The sequence below is a fragment of the Anneissia japonica genome, unplaced genomic scaffold, assembly GCF_011630105.1.
Source record: "Anneissia japonica isolate Jap-2015-1 unplaced genomic scaffold, ASM1163010v1 scaffold241_len727266_cov204, whole genome shotgun sequence".
NCBI lineage: Eukaryota > Metazoa > Echinodermata > Crinoidea > Comatulida > Comatulidae > Anneissia > Anneissia japonica.
This window is the reverse complement of record NW_022691770.1, coordinates 258539-274664: the sequence shown is the minus strand read 5'-3', so window position 1 is coordinate 274664 and position 16126 is coordinate 258539. Positions and strand designations below refer to the sequence as shown.

Here is a 16126-nt window from a genome sequence, read left to right as displayed (position 1 = left end):
GGTAACAACCAACTGATGCAGACCATTTCCGGTCACACATTACTCTCCATAACACAGCACCCCCCTAGTTCCATTATCCAGAGGTGATGTTATGAAGATGCTAAATATAATCATTGTATTGAAAATTTAAGTTGAAATAGCATGAAGCCTTGATTTAATTTACAAATTGACTATTTGTAATAGAAAGATTTATGGGTAATATTCTGACTGATCTTTAGGTGTATATGAAGCAGGTTGTCCTAAGTTGGGAACATCGGTGGCACCAGTGGGGGCCGGGGGACTAAAAATCATTAAATAAGCCTTTGAAGTTGTCATAGGGATAGAGAATGACGTCATAGGCATAGAGAGTGACGCCCAACCACGTCCACTGTCTTGGTCCTGGTGGTGGGGAGAAATACTCTTGGGAGATCTGATTTAGTCTTATTGTATTTGGCTGTCTGTCTTGTACCAGTGGTTTGCTATAACTTCAGGGAGACAATTTGTTATACAGTGGTAAAAACATACAAACATGAATTTGTGGGAGATATTAATATTTTAGTGCTCAATCATGAAAGCTAATTTAGATTTCATTTTAGTTTAATCATAATAGACAAATATAATAATTGTTATTATAATTATATTCCGCAAAATATTTGCATGTTAAAAATAAGAAAATATAAAAAATGTTATAATTTAACCATTGTTTTAGATTTGTAATAAAAGCATCATTTACATGTTTACAATATTTTTCTTAATTAAAATGAAATGAAAACAAATGCTTTGTCAGTTTGTAGTATTTTGTTACTTACTTCCAATGATACAAATATCACAAAATAATTTTTGTTCTCATGTACAGTGGACCTTTACTAGAAACATCCTTAATCTAATTTTATATACAGTACAATATACCAGTAACCAATTGAAGAGTCTTTATCAGAAGTAGGAAAGTTGTTTCTTAACATAAGCCTATGTCTGCCATCTCATAATATTCTATTCAAAGTTTTTTCCCAACCAAAATACAACATATCGATTTCCTCAAGTATTTTCACTCATCACTGATATCTTTATTTAAACATCGTTATTTCTATGTGATAAGCTGATAACAGATATGATGCTAATAGCTTATCTATTACTGTTCACTATTGGAGAAGCAATATAGGGCTGGCATAGAAAAATCTTGATACAATTGAGGGAAAGCGATAGGACATTGAGCGTAATATATGGTTAATAGCAAGTCGATTAATAATATGTAGTACATTAATGATGATGATGTTGATGACGACGATGATGATAATGATTAAATGTTAGTAGCTTCAATTTCGAAATTGTTTGGTTTTTTGTGTCTACAGCCAGCCCCCCCCCCCCAGGTGCAGTAGGCACTATATTGTCGCGCAAAAGTTGACCTTTTTAATTCTGGTGGAGGTCATGTGTACGTGGATATCTAAACCACAGACTATATACAAAAGGAACAGTTGCCCTGGTAACAGGGTAAGGATATCAGTGTCACTGTAATGTGTCTATTAACAGAAATACCATAGTGTACTGTAGAGTGCATACAATGTATAGGCAATTATACATGAGAGTATAATATCAACACCCCCAATTACTCTCATGATGTTAAACCATTAAATCATTAATCATTTTCCACATCATCGTTTCTATAAAATTAGGCAGTAGACACACCCTCCCGCTGGGAGCGTATTTTCTATCTATTCCAATGAAGTCTTCTCTTTTTATATAGCATTCTTAGTTTCTATATTGCAGCAATGGGATTTGGTCATACTTATGTTGACATCCCCGTGTGAAAATCAATAATTCTTATTTAATTTTATGAAATAATACCGGTATGCGTTTACCGCGCAGTTGGTGTAGAAATGCAACCAGCCAATCAGAAACGCGACTATCGTTCTCTCGCAAGACGATTTTGGTCTTTGACCGTACTGTCGTCAAGCTGCTGATGCATACATCTGTAGCGTAATTTGTATGTGAATTTATTGTGGTGAATGTCAATCGTAATGGAAGTAATTGATAAACACGATAAAGAAGTCTCAGATATCGTTGTGAGTAATGCACATTGATGAATGCTTTAAAAATATTCTGCAACCTAATATTTTTGTGAATTGTAAAAATTGTACTCGTTATTTTCATATAACTTGTATCTCTGATTCATTTCCTAAGTGTAATATATGGTGTTGTGATAACTGTTTCTCAAAGGTTGCTACTGCTGAACTTCCATCTTATGATGGTTTTATTGCTGTCTCTTATACACATCTAGATGTGTATAAGAGACAGGAAACGCGACTATCGTTCTCTCGCAAGACGATTTTGGTCTTTGACCGTACTGTAGTCAAGCTGCTGATGCATACATCTGTAGCGTAATTTGTATGTGAATTTATTGTGGTGAATGTCAATCGTAATGGAAGTAATTGATAAACACGATAAAGAAGTTTCAGATATCGTTGTGAGTAATGCACATTATTTTTCTTAAAATATTTTAATTTTATTTTCTAAGCCCACTATACCCGACAGGCCCGCTGGACGGGTACTTTTATGATGAGACAGGGCAGAGGGTCAGCGACTAGGGGGCCTATCATTTCCGTTCGTTACTGAACTCATAAAGAAAGAAAATAACTGATCTGAAGACTCTTCGCGACAGAATTCAGCCTAAATAGGGGGGCCTAGGCTTAAGAGTAGACGAGAGATACAGTAAATTCTATTCAAGCTGTTAAATGATAGGATTTTCAAAATTACCTACTCAACACTACTTAATAGGCCTAGGCCTAGGTAGACCATCTGCCAACCACAATTCAAGTTTTTGATTTCAATAGAAGGGTGGTTCCAATAAAACATGGTTTAATTTTTTATGGTAGGCCTAGGCCTAGGCCTAGATATTGTTGTTTACATCATAGAACAGGAGACAGGCCTGCCAACCCAGGCAAATGCTAGGCTAAGCCAAGCAAGTCAATGTATGTTTCAGAATCTCAGAATGCCTTTATGTAGGCCTAAGGTATTTTTCTTGAGAAGGGTGAGTTGGATGGCCGAGCGTTCAAGTCAGAGGCGCCGCAACGTACAGCATCGGCGCTGGTTCGAACGGCACGCTTACCTACTGTTCTGGTGGTGGAACAAGTCTTCTCGCTCCCCGGATAAGGATTATATACCGTAGGCCCACTTTACATAATTTGACTTGTGCACTTTAAACAACCCAGTACTGTTTTAGAGATTAGTAGGGGGTTACCCCAGTGTACTGGTCCATTCAGCCACTGCTGTGGACAGACGAGATTAGCTGGTACCGGTTTAGAACATGTTCTAGTTCAGACACGAACAGACCCTTACGGGAGAAGCACTTACAGTAAGAGCCAGTCCACACCGTGAGTGCTTTGGGACCGTTTCAGGGTTTTAGCTTTAGGAATATAAAAATTAATACAATTAGCAAGTCATTCATTTTTTAAGGTTTGGTCTGCTAAAATGCAGCAAAAATTACATTAAAAAAATATTAATAAGGAAGATAACAATAATTCTCAGTATAATTCTAGGAAGTCTGACAAATGTGATGAATGCTTTAAAAATATTCTGCAAGCTAATATTTTTGTGAATTGTAAAAATTGTACTCGTTATTTTCATATAACTTGTATCTCTGATTCATTTCCTAAGTGTAATATATGGTGTTGTGATAACTGTTTCTCAAAGGTTGCTACTGCTGAACTTCCATCTTATGATGGTTTTATTGTTTACAAATTTCTTCCTCAAAAATATTTCAAAATTGGCCATATTAACATTAATTCTCTGAGAAAAAAGGTTGATCACATCAACACTTTCTTAATTTAAATGATTTTGATGTTCTTTCAGTGTCTGAAACATGTGTAGATGGCAGTATTGAAAATTCTGAAGTTTACATTAAAGCTTGTGATATCTATGTTAGGCTAGATAGACAAGTTTCAAAATCAGGTGGTGGTGTTCTATGTAAAGTCTCATATTTTATAAAGAAATTGACGCCCTAAAAGATGAAAATATTGAAGCAGCATGGGTTGAAATTTGTCTCCCTAACACTAAACCCATGCTTGTTAGAACTTTTTACAGACCACCATTAGCGAAGGCTGAGTACCTTGATAAACTTAGCAATATTTTTCAACACATGCTACATTTCTGTACAAAGATGTTTTCTTCTTGGGTGATATGAATCTTGATATTACTAATAAAACTAACTCTAAAAAATGAATGATTTATGTAAAAAGTTGAACTTAACTCAAATTATCAATGATCACCACTGAATAAATAACAGATACAACTAGAACTATTATCGATCTTATATTTGTGACAAATGATAATGTCTAATTCTGGTGTACATAGTTTAGGTGTAAGTGACCACTCTCTTGTGTATGTTGTACGTCAAAGTCCCACCAAAGGTGGTTAAATCCAGGTCTTTTTAACAATAGACATACCTTTATAAACAATCTTAAAGATACAAACTGGGATCAGATAAAAAAAAAAACAGTCACATACACAAAGAGATAGATAGGTTGACATAAACCAAGCATGGGCTCAATAAAAACAACTGTTCAATCATGTGTGTGATCTAAATGCACCCATAAAAACTAAAAAAGTAAAAGGCTCAATTCCTGATTGGTTTACAAATGATTATTTGAGAATAACAAAAGACAGAGATTACTATTACTCCAGAGCACATAAAACAAATGATCCTGAAGACAGGGATAAAGCTAAATCTTTAAGGACAATTAACACTTTAATCTTACGCACAAAGTATACAATAACTTAACGCCATTATATCTTGATGTAAATTTCATTTTATTTAATCATAATTATAGAACACAAGGTGTAACAAAAAATGTTATGTTTCCAAAAAATTCTTGATAAGACATTTTACTATAATGGAATAAAAAAATGGAATGAATTGCAAAATTGTTTAAAGGAAATTTAAAACCATAATACATTTAAATATTTACTTAAAAAACATTTAATAAAAACATAATTTTTTTTTGTGTTTTTTTTAAATATTTGCTTCTATTTTTATTGGTCGAGGACCCCTATGGAAACAAGCTCATAGAGCTTATTATCCTCTTGCTCTCATTTTTGTGTGTTTATGTACTTGATTTTTTTGTTTTGATGTTATAATAATGAGGGCAATAAATAATAAACAAACAAACAAACAAAACAATGTTAACATACAGTACTAACGAAATCTTACAAGAATAAGCATAACTGATTCAATTAAGCATAATACTAAAAATCCAAAGAAGCTCTGGGACACTATATAAACTTATTCTTAAAAATAATCAAAAGATCAACAAAGTTTGCAATACAGATGGATACACATCAAATAATAAAAGAAACTGCTAATACTTTCAATAGCCACTTTACTTCAGTTGGAACAAATCTTGCTTCTAACTTCCCTGTATACAAGAATAAAGTCTCACAAAATGATTGTAATCTTTTAGATAAGTTTGAATTTGACTTTATCACAAAAGAGTTTTCGATGAAATTTTTGTCCAGGAAGGCTAAAGGCCTTGATAGAATCGGTTGTATTACGGTACTTAAACTTGCTGCACCTGTAATTTGTGATTTGCTATCATATATTTTAAATCTGTCTCTGTTAACATCCTCATTTCCTGCAAAAGTCATAATAATATTATATATATAATATTAGAAATAATCGCGCATCGTGCGGTGATTACAAAGGCCTAATGATATTTTGCACTAACATTAGACTGAAATTATATTCTTCATTTCAACATTAATTTTACCAAAATTGTGGTGAATTGTCATTCATGAGACTCACTTCGCAGAAAAAATTAATAAATGTTCTGTATATACTCAAATGTTCGTTTTTGGTACCTTATGCCAACATTGTCAAAATGACAGATTAATGTTACATAAGAACATGAAATTTTATAAAATTCGTAAATTTTAAATTGCTATAACTTTTCATTTTCTTGGTCAATTTTCACAAATCAAATTGCAGTTTATAGAAGCATTTAACAAGCTCGCAGTAAAAAAAAAATCAGATGTAATAGACATTGCGAAGTACCAAAAATTTATAAAATAAAAACTAACACCATAAAACAAATAGCACTCACAGACTAATAATTGACGGCTGTACTCGCAACTAGTATCGGATTGTCGATGCCACAGTAAAGATCAAAGGACTGTACGCACGCGCTATGTTCGAGAGTGGAGATGTGCGTCCTTCTGTTGAATTACCTTGATTATATTCTCAAAAACCTGGCAAAGGTAATGTAACTGCAGCACTTTTTCTTGACTTGAAAAGGCCTTTGACACAGTCAATCACGTTATTTTAATTGATAAACTTAGAAAATATGGTATTAGTATGGTATGGTATGTGTTTATAGTTGTTTAATTCATATTTAAGTAATTGGTCACAAGTTGTTTGTAATATTAATTCTGATAAATCATATTGTAAAAATGTTTGTATTGGCATCCCTCAAGGATCCATACTGGGACTGCTACTTTTATAATTTATGTAAACCCACTTCCTAACAGCGTGTCATGTAAATCTGTTATGTACCTGTGATGACACCACTCTGCTATGTAGTTCATTAGCCCCAATAACACTTCAAAATGAATTAAAAAATAATCTTGACAAAATTGTTAATTGGTTTAAAGAAAACCATTTAACACTCAGCATTAAAAACTTGACTAAACTTATGATTTTTGGAACAACACAGAATATTTCTAAATTTAATAATCTTACTATAAGCTATGAAAATAACTTTATTGAAAGTGTTGATTATTTTAAATACTTGGGCGTTGCTTTTGACCACCAGACACATTGAAAGCTTATCTTCAAAAGTGTCTAAAAGGATCGGTTATCGGTTGTATCAGATTTTTTTTACCTCAATTTGTTCTTAAGATGTTAGCTGAAACTTGGTTTTTCCTTTAATTCTTAAACCAACTAATTACACCTTCACTAAATGAAAAATATTCCAATTTTCAAGTAAAATACAATGGTTCACAGTATCAAATGCCTTCTTAAGTAAGGTCTAATGTTAATGTTACTAAACCATTAAATTGTCAATCCAATTTTCTGTAAAATTGTTTAAAAATTGTTGATATATATATATCTGTTTTTAGCATCATGGTAACTTCCAATGAATTGTTTTTTATTGAATTAAGAAATTCGAAAAAGTTTGTTTTAATTTATATGGAAGCCAATTGAAATTAATTATTTTGAGTTTTAAGACTGTTGGGAGGCCTACTACTGTAGGGCACAGGTCTGTAGTCCTATTAAATTTAAATAATATGTAATAACAGCAAATAAATAAACCTGTTATTGTTAATGGTATATCACTGTTTGTTTCTAAAATATATTTAATAAACAGATTAATTGAGAAAGAAAGTGGTCAGTGTTTCCACTTGGATATCGCAGGACATGATGAATGGCTGAGTCATTAGCCCAAGTGTCCTTAACTTTGGCTCATAGTTTTCCTCTGATGTTAACTCGTATGATGACATCCGTCAGGAAGCAGGCTGATTTCACCTCTTGACCTTGATAGTTGTTCAGTACGTTTAAGTTCTTATAGTTTTACTTCTGAAATACAAATTTTGGTTTATTTAGAAATGCAGTTGAAATTAATAAAGATTTAAAATCTGTTATTAAGTTGTCAAGCATATTGTTGTCTATCTACTGTATATTTTACTATAAAATTTAAATTGAATTGACAATATTCAGCGCACTGTTAGTGTGTGTAAATTTTCAGGTCCCAAACTTTGGAAATCTGTACCATGTCATTTAGTAAATACCAATTTCAATAAATGTTTTTCTAACCAGCTAATAACAAATACTTAACTAAAGGTTATTAATTGTATCCATTTCTTATCCCTCCCATTCTCTGTACCCCCTCGTTTAGGTGCAAGATTTTTTTATTCCTTGTTTCGCAAACTTATTTTTTAAAGATCATCATAGGAGTGCGGAAAAAAAAAATGAATTTTGTTTTTTTATGTAAGCAAATAGTTTTGCCAGAAACATCCAGACGGAGGAGAAAATGAAAATAAAATTTTAATGTTTAATGTAAACAATGTAATAATGAAATGGTTAAATGCTTTAAATTTACATAAATAAAGGCAGCAGAAGGCATAATAAAAATAAAGAAAAACTTTTAATTTTTTCTGAAATTTCCATTTTTTGTGGCGACGGGTGCGCCAAAAATGCAATGTTTTTTTATTCGACAAAATCATCATTATTGGCAGACGGTGGGTTCACGAAACAAGGTATATAAAATGAAATTAAAAATTCCGATAACCTGGCAACTACCACTGGGGGACTTCTAGAGGCCTAGCATTTCGCTCTATGTAGTTACCATCATGGATTGAATCAACAGTAAAACTAAATTACTAACGAGCACAAATATTTTAAAAGCAAAAAGACACACAAAATAATATTAAGAACAAGTCTTAAAAAGCTATTTCAATGTTTGCATAACAGTAATTACAGTAATTAGCAAGATGGTGTTGTCTACTGCTTCCATATAGCAAGGGTGTAGCGGCGCTATCCGCTGTGCGGTGCTCTACTTGTAACCAGCTGCTCAGGCTAGGCCGCTGAGTACCCCAGTGAATTGTGAGACATTGGCGGCGCTGTTTCAAACTAAATCTGATAAAATTGTCTATAAAAAAAAGTCTTGCTTTTATAGTGGTCTGACACTGACTTGTCATGTTTTACTTCTCTGGTTTCAATTGATTTGTGTCTTGTTTTATCCTGTTCTGTCCCTGTTTTTTCTTTTGTTTCTTTTTATATTTCAGGCTCTCCCAACACAAGATTTGTTTTCTTATCTTTTCGGGTCTTCACCGTGTTGCTTTTTTTTTTGCATATCTTGCTAGCTATATAAAAATTATCATTTTCTGTTATATTTTTTGTGAAAAGAAAGTACATAAATGTTACATTGAATAATTATACTACAGTAAGTATGTAATTTGTTAATGCAATTCTTCGGCAAATGCCACCACTTCAGAGGCATACTTCAGAGGCATACTGTAGAAAGGATTTATCCATATTGATACTGGGACTTGTAGTGATTGCGCTGTACAAATATTTATTATTATGATTGTCGTTGATAATTTTTAGTTGTTGAGTGAATTTAAAAATCATAATACTTCTCATAAAATTTGGGAGAAACCTCTCTTATCCTCCCCTTCCTCCCACCTTCCCCCAAACCAAAAAATGGACTTCTTATAATAATGTATCAAGTTTCGCAATTGATTAGTTGAATATTTAATGCATTGTCAAATTCAATTTGACAAAAATTTTTACTGAGGTCAGACTTTACACAATAATAAATCAAACAAGGATTTTCTCTAAAGTTGAAAAAAAAAGAAAAAAGAATGCAAAGTATTAAGCAAATTGAATAAATTATATATTACGTTTTTACTGCAACATACGGTAGATGTGATAATTTTTTTGAGAAAAAAGTAGTTCTTTTAAAACCTGTCACTTTAAATAACAGGACTTACTAGAAATCACTGAATCGAAAAACTATTTTTGACGTGTATACTAATCCTCAACATAGCTTTAAGATCAAGAAGTGACCTGTGAATAGGTATGCTAAACCATAAACATCTTGATGATTAGCTTGCAAATTATCAATCGAAATTTCAAAGGATCCTGAGAATATTCATTTAGTAACTGGTAACTTCATCCACTTGCTATAAATTAAAGATTTGAATCAACTAGTATACAGTAGTATTGATGCAAGTCCTTTGATATGTCAAAGTGAAATGTTTTCACAATGAATTGGTCGCCAAGGTTACAAGCTATTATTGGCAATCAACGTTTAATTAATTAATATATGAGTGATTAAACTGTTGTGCTGGTGAGAGAAAGAGGTGCTTTAGTTTTTGAGTAGCTATTCGTAAGACTGAAGCTGCAGTCGCACTTGATTTAAAAAGGGGAAGATTTTACCGAGACACCGGTTAACACTCCGATGGTGAAATCCGTCCTTGGATTTTCGACTCGGTTAAGTTTCCTGTCAGCGAGGGTAAAACCTAGGCCTACTACTACTACTACTGCGAGTACGAATTTGATTGTTGGGCCTAGGAAATCTAAACAAACCATACACAATTTCAATCAAATCAGCCATACTCCAATTAGTAATAATGCATTTTGTCATTTATTATTTCATTGTTATACATTGTAGAACCACAGGCTTAACAGCTGATATTTCGGGGAAGATACACCTAGATGATAACGTACAAACAACATATATACTATGTTTGTTGCAATATGTTGCAACCCATGAAAAAGTGGACGAGAAAATCTTGGCAAAGGGAATAAAAATTACTGTCCCATTGCTGGCGATGAGTTTACTTTCCCCCTAATATTTCCCGCCAATTTATTAGACACCATTTTGGATGATATGACTAGATAAAATTTCAAAAAAGTATCTTTTGGCACATGAGAAGGAACCTAAATAAAAGGTCAGGCACCCAACGTGTTAATGGGCAATTTACAGAAATAAACAGATATAAAACATACAGGAAGTGTGTGTAGAGCCAAATTTAAAATCCCATACACTGACTGCAGAAATTGATGAGGTACAGTATACTGATATGATTTACGTGACATTTTACTGATCTTTACCACATTGAATCCTTTAATTCATAAAATTCTGAAACTGATGAAGTATACTGATACATTTTATACCATTGTTTACCGACCTTCACCACATCAAATTCTATAGTACTAGTAGTCCTACATTGTGTACCTGGTAATTTTTCTCATTTCCCTGCTTTAATTTATGTTTGATAATCAACCATAATTAGTGCATTATGTAACAATGCTTAAGAATGCTTCTTGATGCAAAGACAGTTATAATGACTGAGAAAAGAGATCAATTCTATTGAGGACGGAGTGATATAATTGTATTCTACGAGATGAGTTATGCAATTATGCAGTTCACGATTATGTAATGCAGATATGTTGTTTCAAGTTTGGATTAATTAGATTGCAAAATTAAATTGGTAGACTACAAATTGTGCTAACAATGTTGGATATTTTATTCCACTTGCTTTTTCTATTCAATTGGATGCCTTTAGTTGATGACATACCAATTCTGAACATCATATTCAGGCGTGACCTCATTTTAGTGTTTAATATTTACTGGTTTTAAAATATGAAAAACAGAGTAAACCAATTTTTGGCAACATGACGTGTAAATTAACATCAAATAAAAAAAGGTATCCCTATGAAGCCGTTCAGCGTTGCCACAGTTCAATTCCCATCACTGCCTCTCTTTGTGTTTCAGCTGGAGGGCTGAAATACAAGTTACAATAGTGCACCGTCTTTCAGATGAGACGTTTAAGCTGTTGGTGCCGTGTGCATTTTTGGCCCATGTGCACATTAATGAATGCAGTACAATCTTCGCAAGAGAGTAGGGGATTGTCCCCTGGTCTACTGCCCAATCACAACCAGAAGGACTCCGCTAGAAGTAAGTCTTCTAGACTTTTGTGGGCTATCCACAAATTTTTGTGAAAAAAATTGTATTTGAAAAGTCTGTAATCAAAATCTATCAGATTTCCATAACTAAAGCTAAATCATATTTATGTTGATAAAATAATATTTATTAATTTTGAATTTCTTGCAAAACAGGTATTTTTTTTATGGAAATCCAAAGAATCAAGAAAGGCTACTGTCTACGGGTAAAAATTTCCCTTACAACATGCATATAATTGCAATAAAATATTTATACAAAACCAGTAGGTCCACTGATAAGTTTTAGATAACTTTCATGAAACATACTCCAAAGACTCGTCATTGAGGTTCAATTTTTCGATCTTTCATTAGATCATGATGATGATCTAATAAAAGGTCGAAATATTTAATCACGATGATGAGTCTTACTTTATTTGGAGTATGTTTTATATTAAATATTTATACCCCATTCAAAAACTCCCTTTTTATAATTATTTCATGAATAAATATTATAAGCACATTTGTTTTATTATGGCAAGGTAAATTTTAATAGTCAACAAAATACAGTATAAGTCTCCAGATTCGGAGGACCTAGAGTTACAGTTTACTTACAGTAGATGATGCATTTGCAAGCCTAGCAAAAAATAATGCTTTAATTGGAGAGCTGATAAAATATTGATGCATCTAATAGCCAGCTCACAAACACGCACATAGGAACAGAGCCCTATGGCTTGGCCTACACTACGTACTGGGTCTGTTCTCTCATCTTTTGTTAAAATAGGTCGAATTTTGGTTAAAATATCAATTACAATATGTTTAGTAATTAATAAATTAGAATCCGACATTTATTTGTATTTGCTCAAATTTACTGTACAGTAGAACCTCGATTTTATGTACAGTACGGAACCAGAGGGCGTACGTAAATCGGGGGATTCGTAAAATAGAGGTTGGGTTAAATTTGTGGTAGCCTTTGACCTAATACGTACGTAACGCTCAATAAACGTATGTATGAACGAATGATGTTTACCTAGGCTAGACCTAGCCTCTAGGCCTACGAATAAAACCATGTGTTTAGTGTATTTATTCATCACTTTACGATGTCATAATAAAGTGTTCAAAGAAAACCATGTGTCTAGTGTATTAATTCATCACTTTATATCTTTTATTTAACTAAAGAACATGAAAATATTGTAAGATTACCTAACTTTATATCTTTTATTTAACTAAAGAACATGAAAATATTGTAAGATTACCTATACAACAAAGGTATAACTTGGGAATGCCCCTTCATGCCTATTCTAAACAACAGAGCTGTGATGTTGTCTGGGCCTTTTGAGACCAATTGAGACAAACTAAAACTATGTGCGCTGCACTGGGCGAGCCAACCAATTAGCGTTCGTGTACGTGAAACAGCAACCATGTGCAGTGCACTGGGTGAGCCAACCAATTAGCGTTCGTGTACAAAACTATGTCTACTCAGGTTCGTGTAGAAAATTCGACCAGACGAGTTTTTCCATGGTTTGCCACACGAAGCTAAGGAGGAAAGCAATTATTTTGAGCACCATCGGTAGTTGTTCATCCAGATTATAACAACCCGGTATTAGACTCAATCAACATCGCTGTTTAATGAAAATACGTTGCATTATGGTTTGTTTATTGTTAAAGTTTATTGTTATAGTCTTTTTACTTATGGTTGCTCTGAAAAGGGCCGTTTTTTAAAAATATTTTCGGGGTTTTTGATGATGTCATCGTCGATACGAGGTGTACATAAAACCTAGGGTTCATATAACTGGGGTACGTAAAAACGAGGTTCTACTGTATTTACAAAAAAATTAGTACAGGGGCTAGACTTATATGAAGGTTCCTCAGTTCACAGTTGAACATACCCCTCCTCTTCCACCTCTTTCTGTCTGACCTGACTTAAGGGCCATTATATCAAAGTGACATTAAGGAATGACCCAGAAGTGAATATTCACGTAAAACATGATAAGATCTAGGGGATTTGTAAAAATTAGTCATTTAATGTTATTAATTTCAAAGTTATGGCTTTCAAAAAATGTTTCAAATTCAATCTAGAGTTTTTCTCAATCAGACCCTCTTTTTAATCAACTTTGTAACTTTTGAATGGTACGTTAGACTTCAATAATTTAAAATGGAAAATGATCAGTGCAATAGTTCCGTTCCTTTAATTTAGAATTTTCATGTAAATTATAATTTGATCAAGTCCATATTAGCTGTAGCCCCCTCTATTGCCAGAATTTTGAGCACTGTATTCTAAAGATAATGCTACAATGCTAATATTGATATTTACAACTATCAATTCATAACACATAATTCCAGTTTTTCAAAAAATTATTTAAATTCTTACATAAATCTAGTAATACATCTATAATTGAAAATAATTAATTATTGAAGGAGTTATTCAAGTTGCAAGATATAGTATTGAATTTTTGAAATATGTTAAATTGTACTTTTTTTTTTTAGTAAAATCCAATGATAAATATTCTTCCATTGTTTCCACTTAACTTGATCCATTTTAGGAAATATTAATTTTGATTTTAACAGGTATTTACCTAACATGGATAAATGGATGCAGGCGCAGATCCAGCTGGGGTGGTGGGGAGCATGAGGGCCCATTTTCCCCGTCAGTCAAGCCGAAAAATAAAAAAGTGGGTAACAAATTTGAGTTAAAGAGAGGAAGAGCGAAAAGGGGAGTGCACCCATGAGTTCAGAGCTTGATTATTTACCACTTATTGGTGGGGCTGAGGTGGGCTTGGCGGCATGAATTTCATATTGTGACCCCCTTCCCCATCAGAAAATCTCTGGATACGCCCCTGGGATGGTGAAAATGATCTCTAGTCAGTCTGCTTATGCATTCTCCATATACCAGAATATTGGCTGTGCCCACAGGACAATATTTTGCGCTCTTTACAGAGTATAATACAATGTCATACACACAAAGTGGGTTGCTTTCATGTCCTGTTCGTGAATAATACCTACTTTTCCAGGTGGCAGTTCATATACTGGTATCCTTGATTTCAGATACAATATGCTAATATACACACCCTTCAATATATTGATTATATACAGTATTGTCAATGAGCATTCCCAATATAGATTACATTGTTTACAATTGCCACTAATATTTCATGTACAACTTATGTGAGTTATTCAGGAGTACGTATCGCAAGGCAATAGGTACCAAAATGAATCAGTTCCGGTCATTTCGTAATCGTAAATCCATGCTTAAATATCGCGGTAAAAGTCAATCATGTTCTCAGTTTTTGTGCAGAAGTGAGTAGCTCATAAATATTCATAAGCATGTGATGTTTTAAATAGTATTTTTTATAATTATTTGCTTTTTGAGGGTTCACTGCTAATTGTTGTTCTGAGCTTTGTCCTAAGTGCATGTGTGTGGTGATGATTGTCACCTGCATCTTAAAAAATTGAACTGCTTAATTTTCATGTTTGAATTATAAGCTTTAGAAAGAAAATTTGCTCTGAAGTACAATTATTTTTTTTTTGCCAATTAATGAATATTTATATTATCATTCCTATGCTTCTTGCTTAATATCCTACTCTTAAATTTTAATTTTTGAGGTTTTCTTTAGAATTTCAGGTGGTAGTATGTCTTTAAACAATAGAAAGTTTGTAGTTAAATTTCAGAATTTTTCTAACCTTTTCCATTTTTTCTCTTTGTTTTAATTTGATTAACACTGTACTGTGCTGTGTTCTGCTTGCAATACCTTTGCTACAACCAACATGGATTCTTGCTTTTTGACTCTTCCATATGATGGGATTTCTGATTGGCTTTGTACTTGGCTTTTGATGATTTTGCTTGTTTGTCTTCCCCACTATGCAAAATGGAATGCTCTAGAGTGGTCATTATATTCATAAGATAACCCCAACATCTGGTAAGTATTCTTTATATATTATAAGTTTTTTTGTTGGCGTTGAAATTCACATGTTCTACAAACATTGAATAATCAAATTTTATCTTCTTGTACTTACAATTTTTCATTTTTATGCCTTCTGTTGCTAGTTCGCTTTAATACAGTTTATCAGTTTTCGATTTAGTATTTTAAAGAACATGTATAACAAGAGCACTCCCTTCGTAAAAATCTGTGAAATTAATTCCCGCAATAAAGAAAGGCACAAATATAACCATAGAAATGAGGGTAGTTTGTGAATGATTGTGAATGGGCTTTCATCGATTTCTGGGAGCCCATATTTAAAAAACAACAAAATTCCAACAATAGTACTCTGCTAACTTTTGTATAAGTTGAATATGGTGAAAAAGAATGTACAGACCAATACAAATGTATGATATATTTGAATATCATATATTTTTGTTTTGTTGGATCTTGAAATATTGTCAGTTGAAGGGAGCCACCAGTTGTTCTTATTATTAAACTATTTTTGACAGTGCAATCCTCTTCAAACCTGGCTTAATTAAATCTATCTGAGGCTTGATGGAATGTGGTTAGTAATGTTGGGATGACCATTACAATAACTGCATGACATTCTGACCAGGTCAAAACAGTAATTCAAGTCTATTTTGTTCACATGTAATGTCTTTGTTGTAATTAGATAAATCACTACTGTACATGATGTAGTCATTTGAAAAATGCATTAAAATTTATTACTGATTATACATTAAAGTAAAAACAGAATTAAAAAAACAGTAACAATATAGTTTATAATACTTTT

The 16126-nt window shown here is 32.8% G+C and overlaps 1 protein-coding gene across 4 annotated transcripts in view; it reads left to right on the top strand.

Moving 5' to 3' along the window:
- The first annotated feature begins 1961 nt into the window (after positions 1–1961).
- The window catches only part of LOC117100107 (oxysterol-binding protein-related protein 8-like), a 65206-nt gene continuing 51041 nt past the window's right edge, over positions 1962–16126 (top strand). Inside the window, exons 1-2 of one of the 4 annotated variants that reach the window (XM_033239672.1) lie at positions 1962–2039; positions 15294–15330. In XM_033239672.1, the coding sequence (XP_033095563.1) occupies positions 1983–2039; positions 15294–15330 (94 nt within the window). In that variant the 5' untranslated portion in view covers positions 1962–1982. Of the gene's footprint in view, positions 2040–2305; positions 2441–15293; positions 15331–16126 lie in introns of those variants that run through there. The other 3 variants (XM_033239673.1, XM_033239675.1, XM_033239677.1) reach the window with 3 other exon arrangements.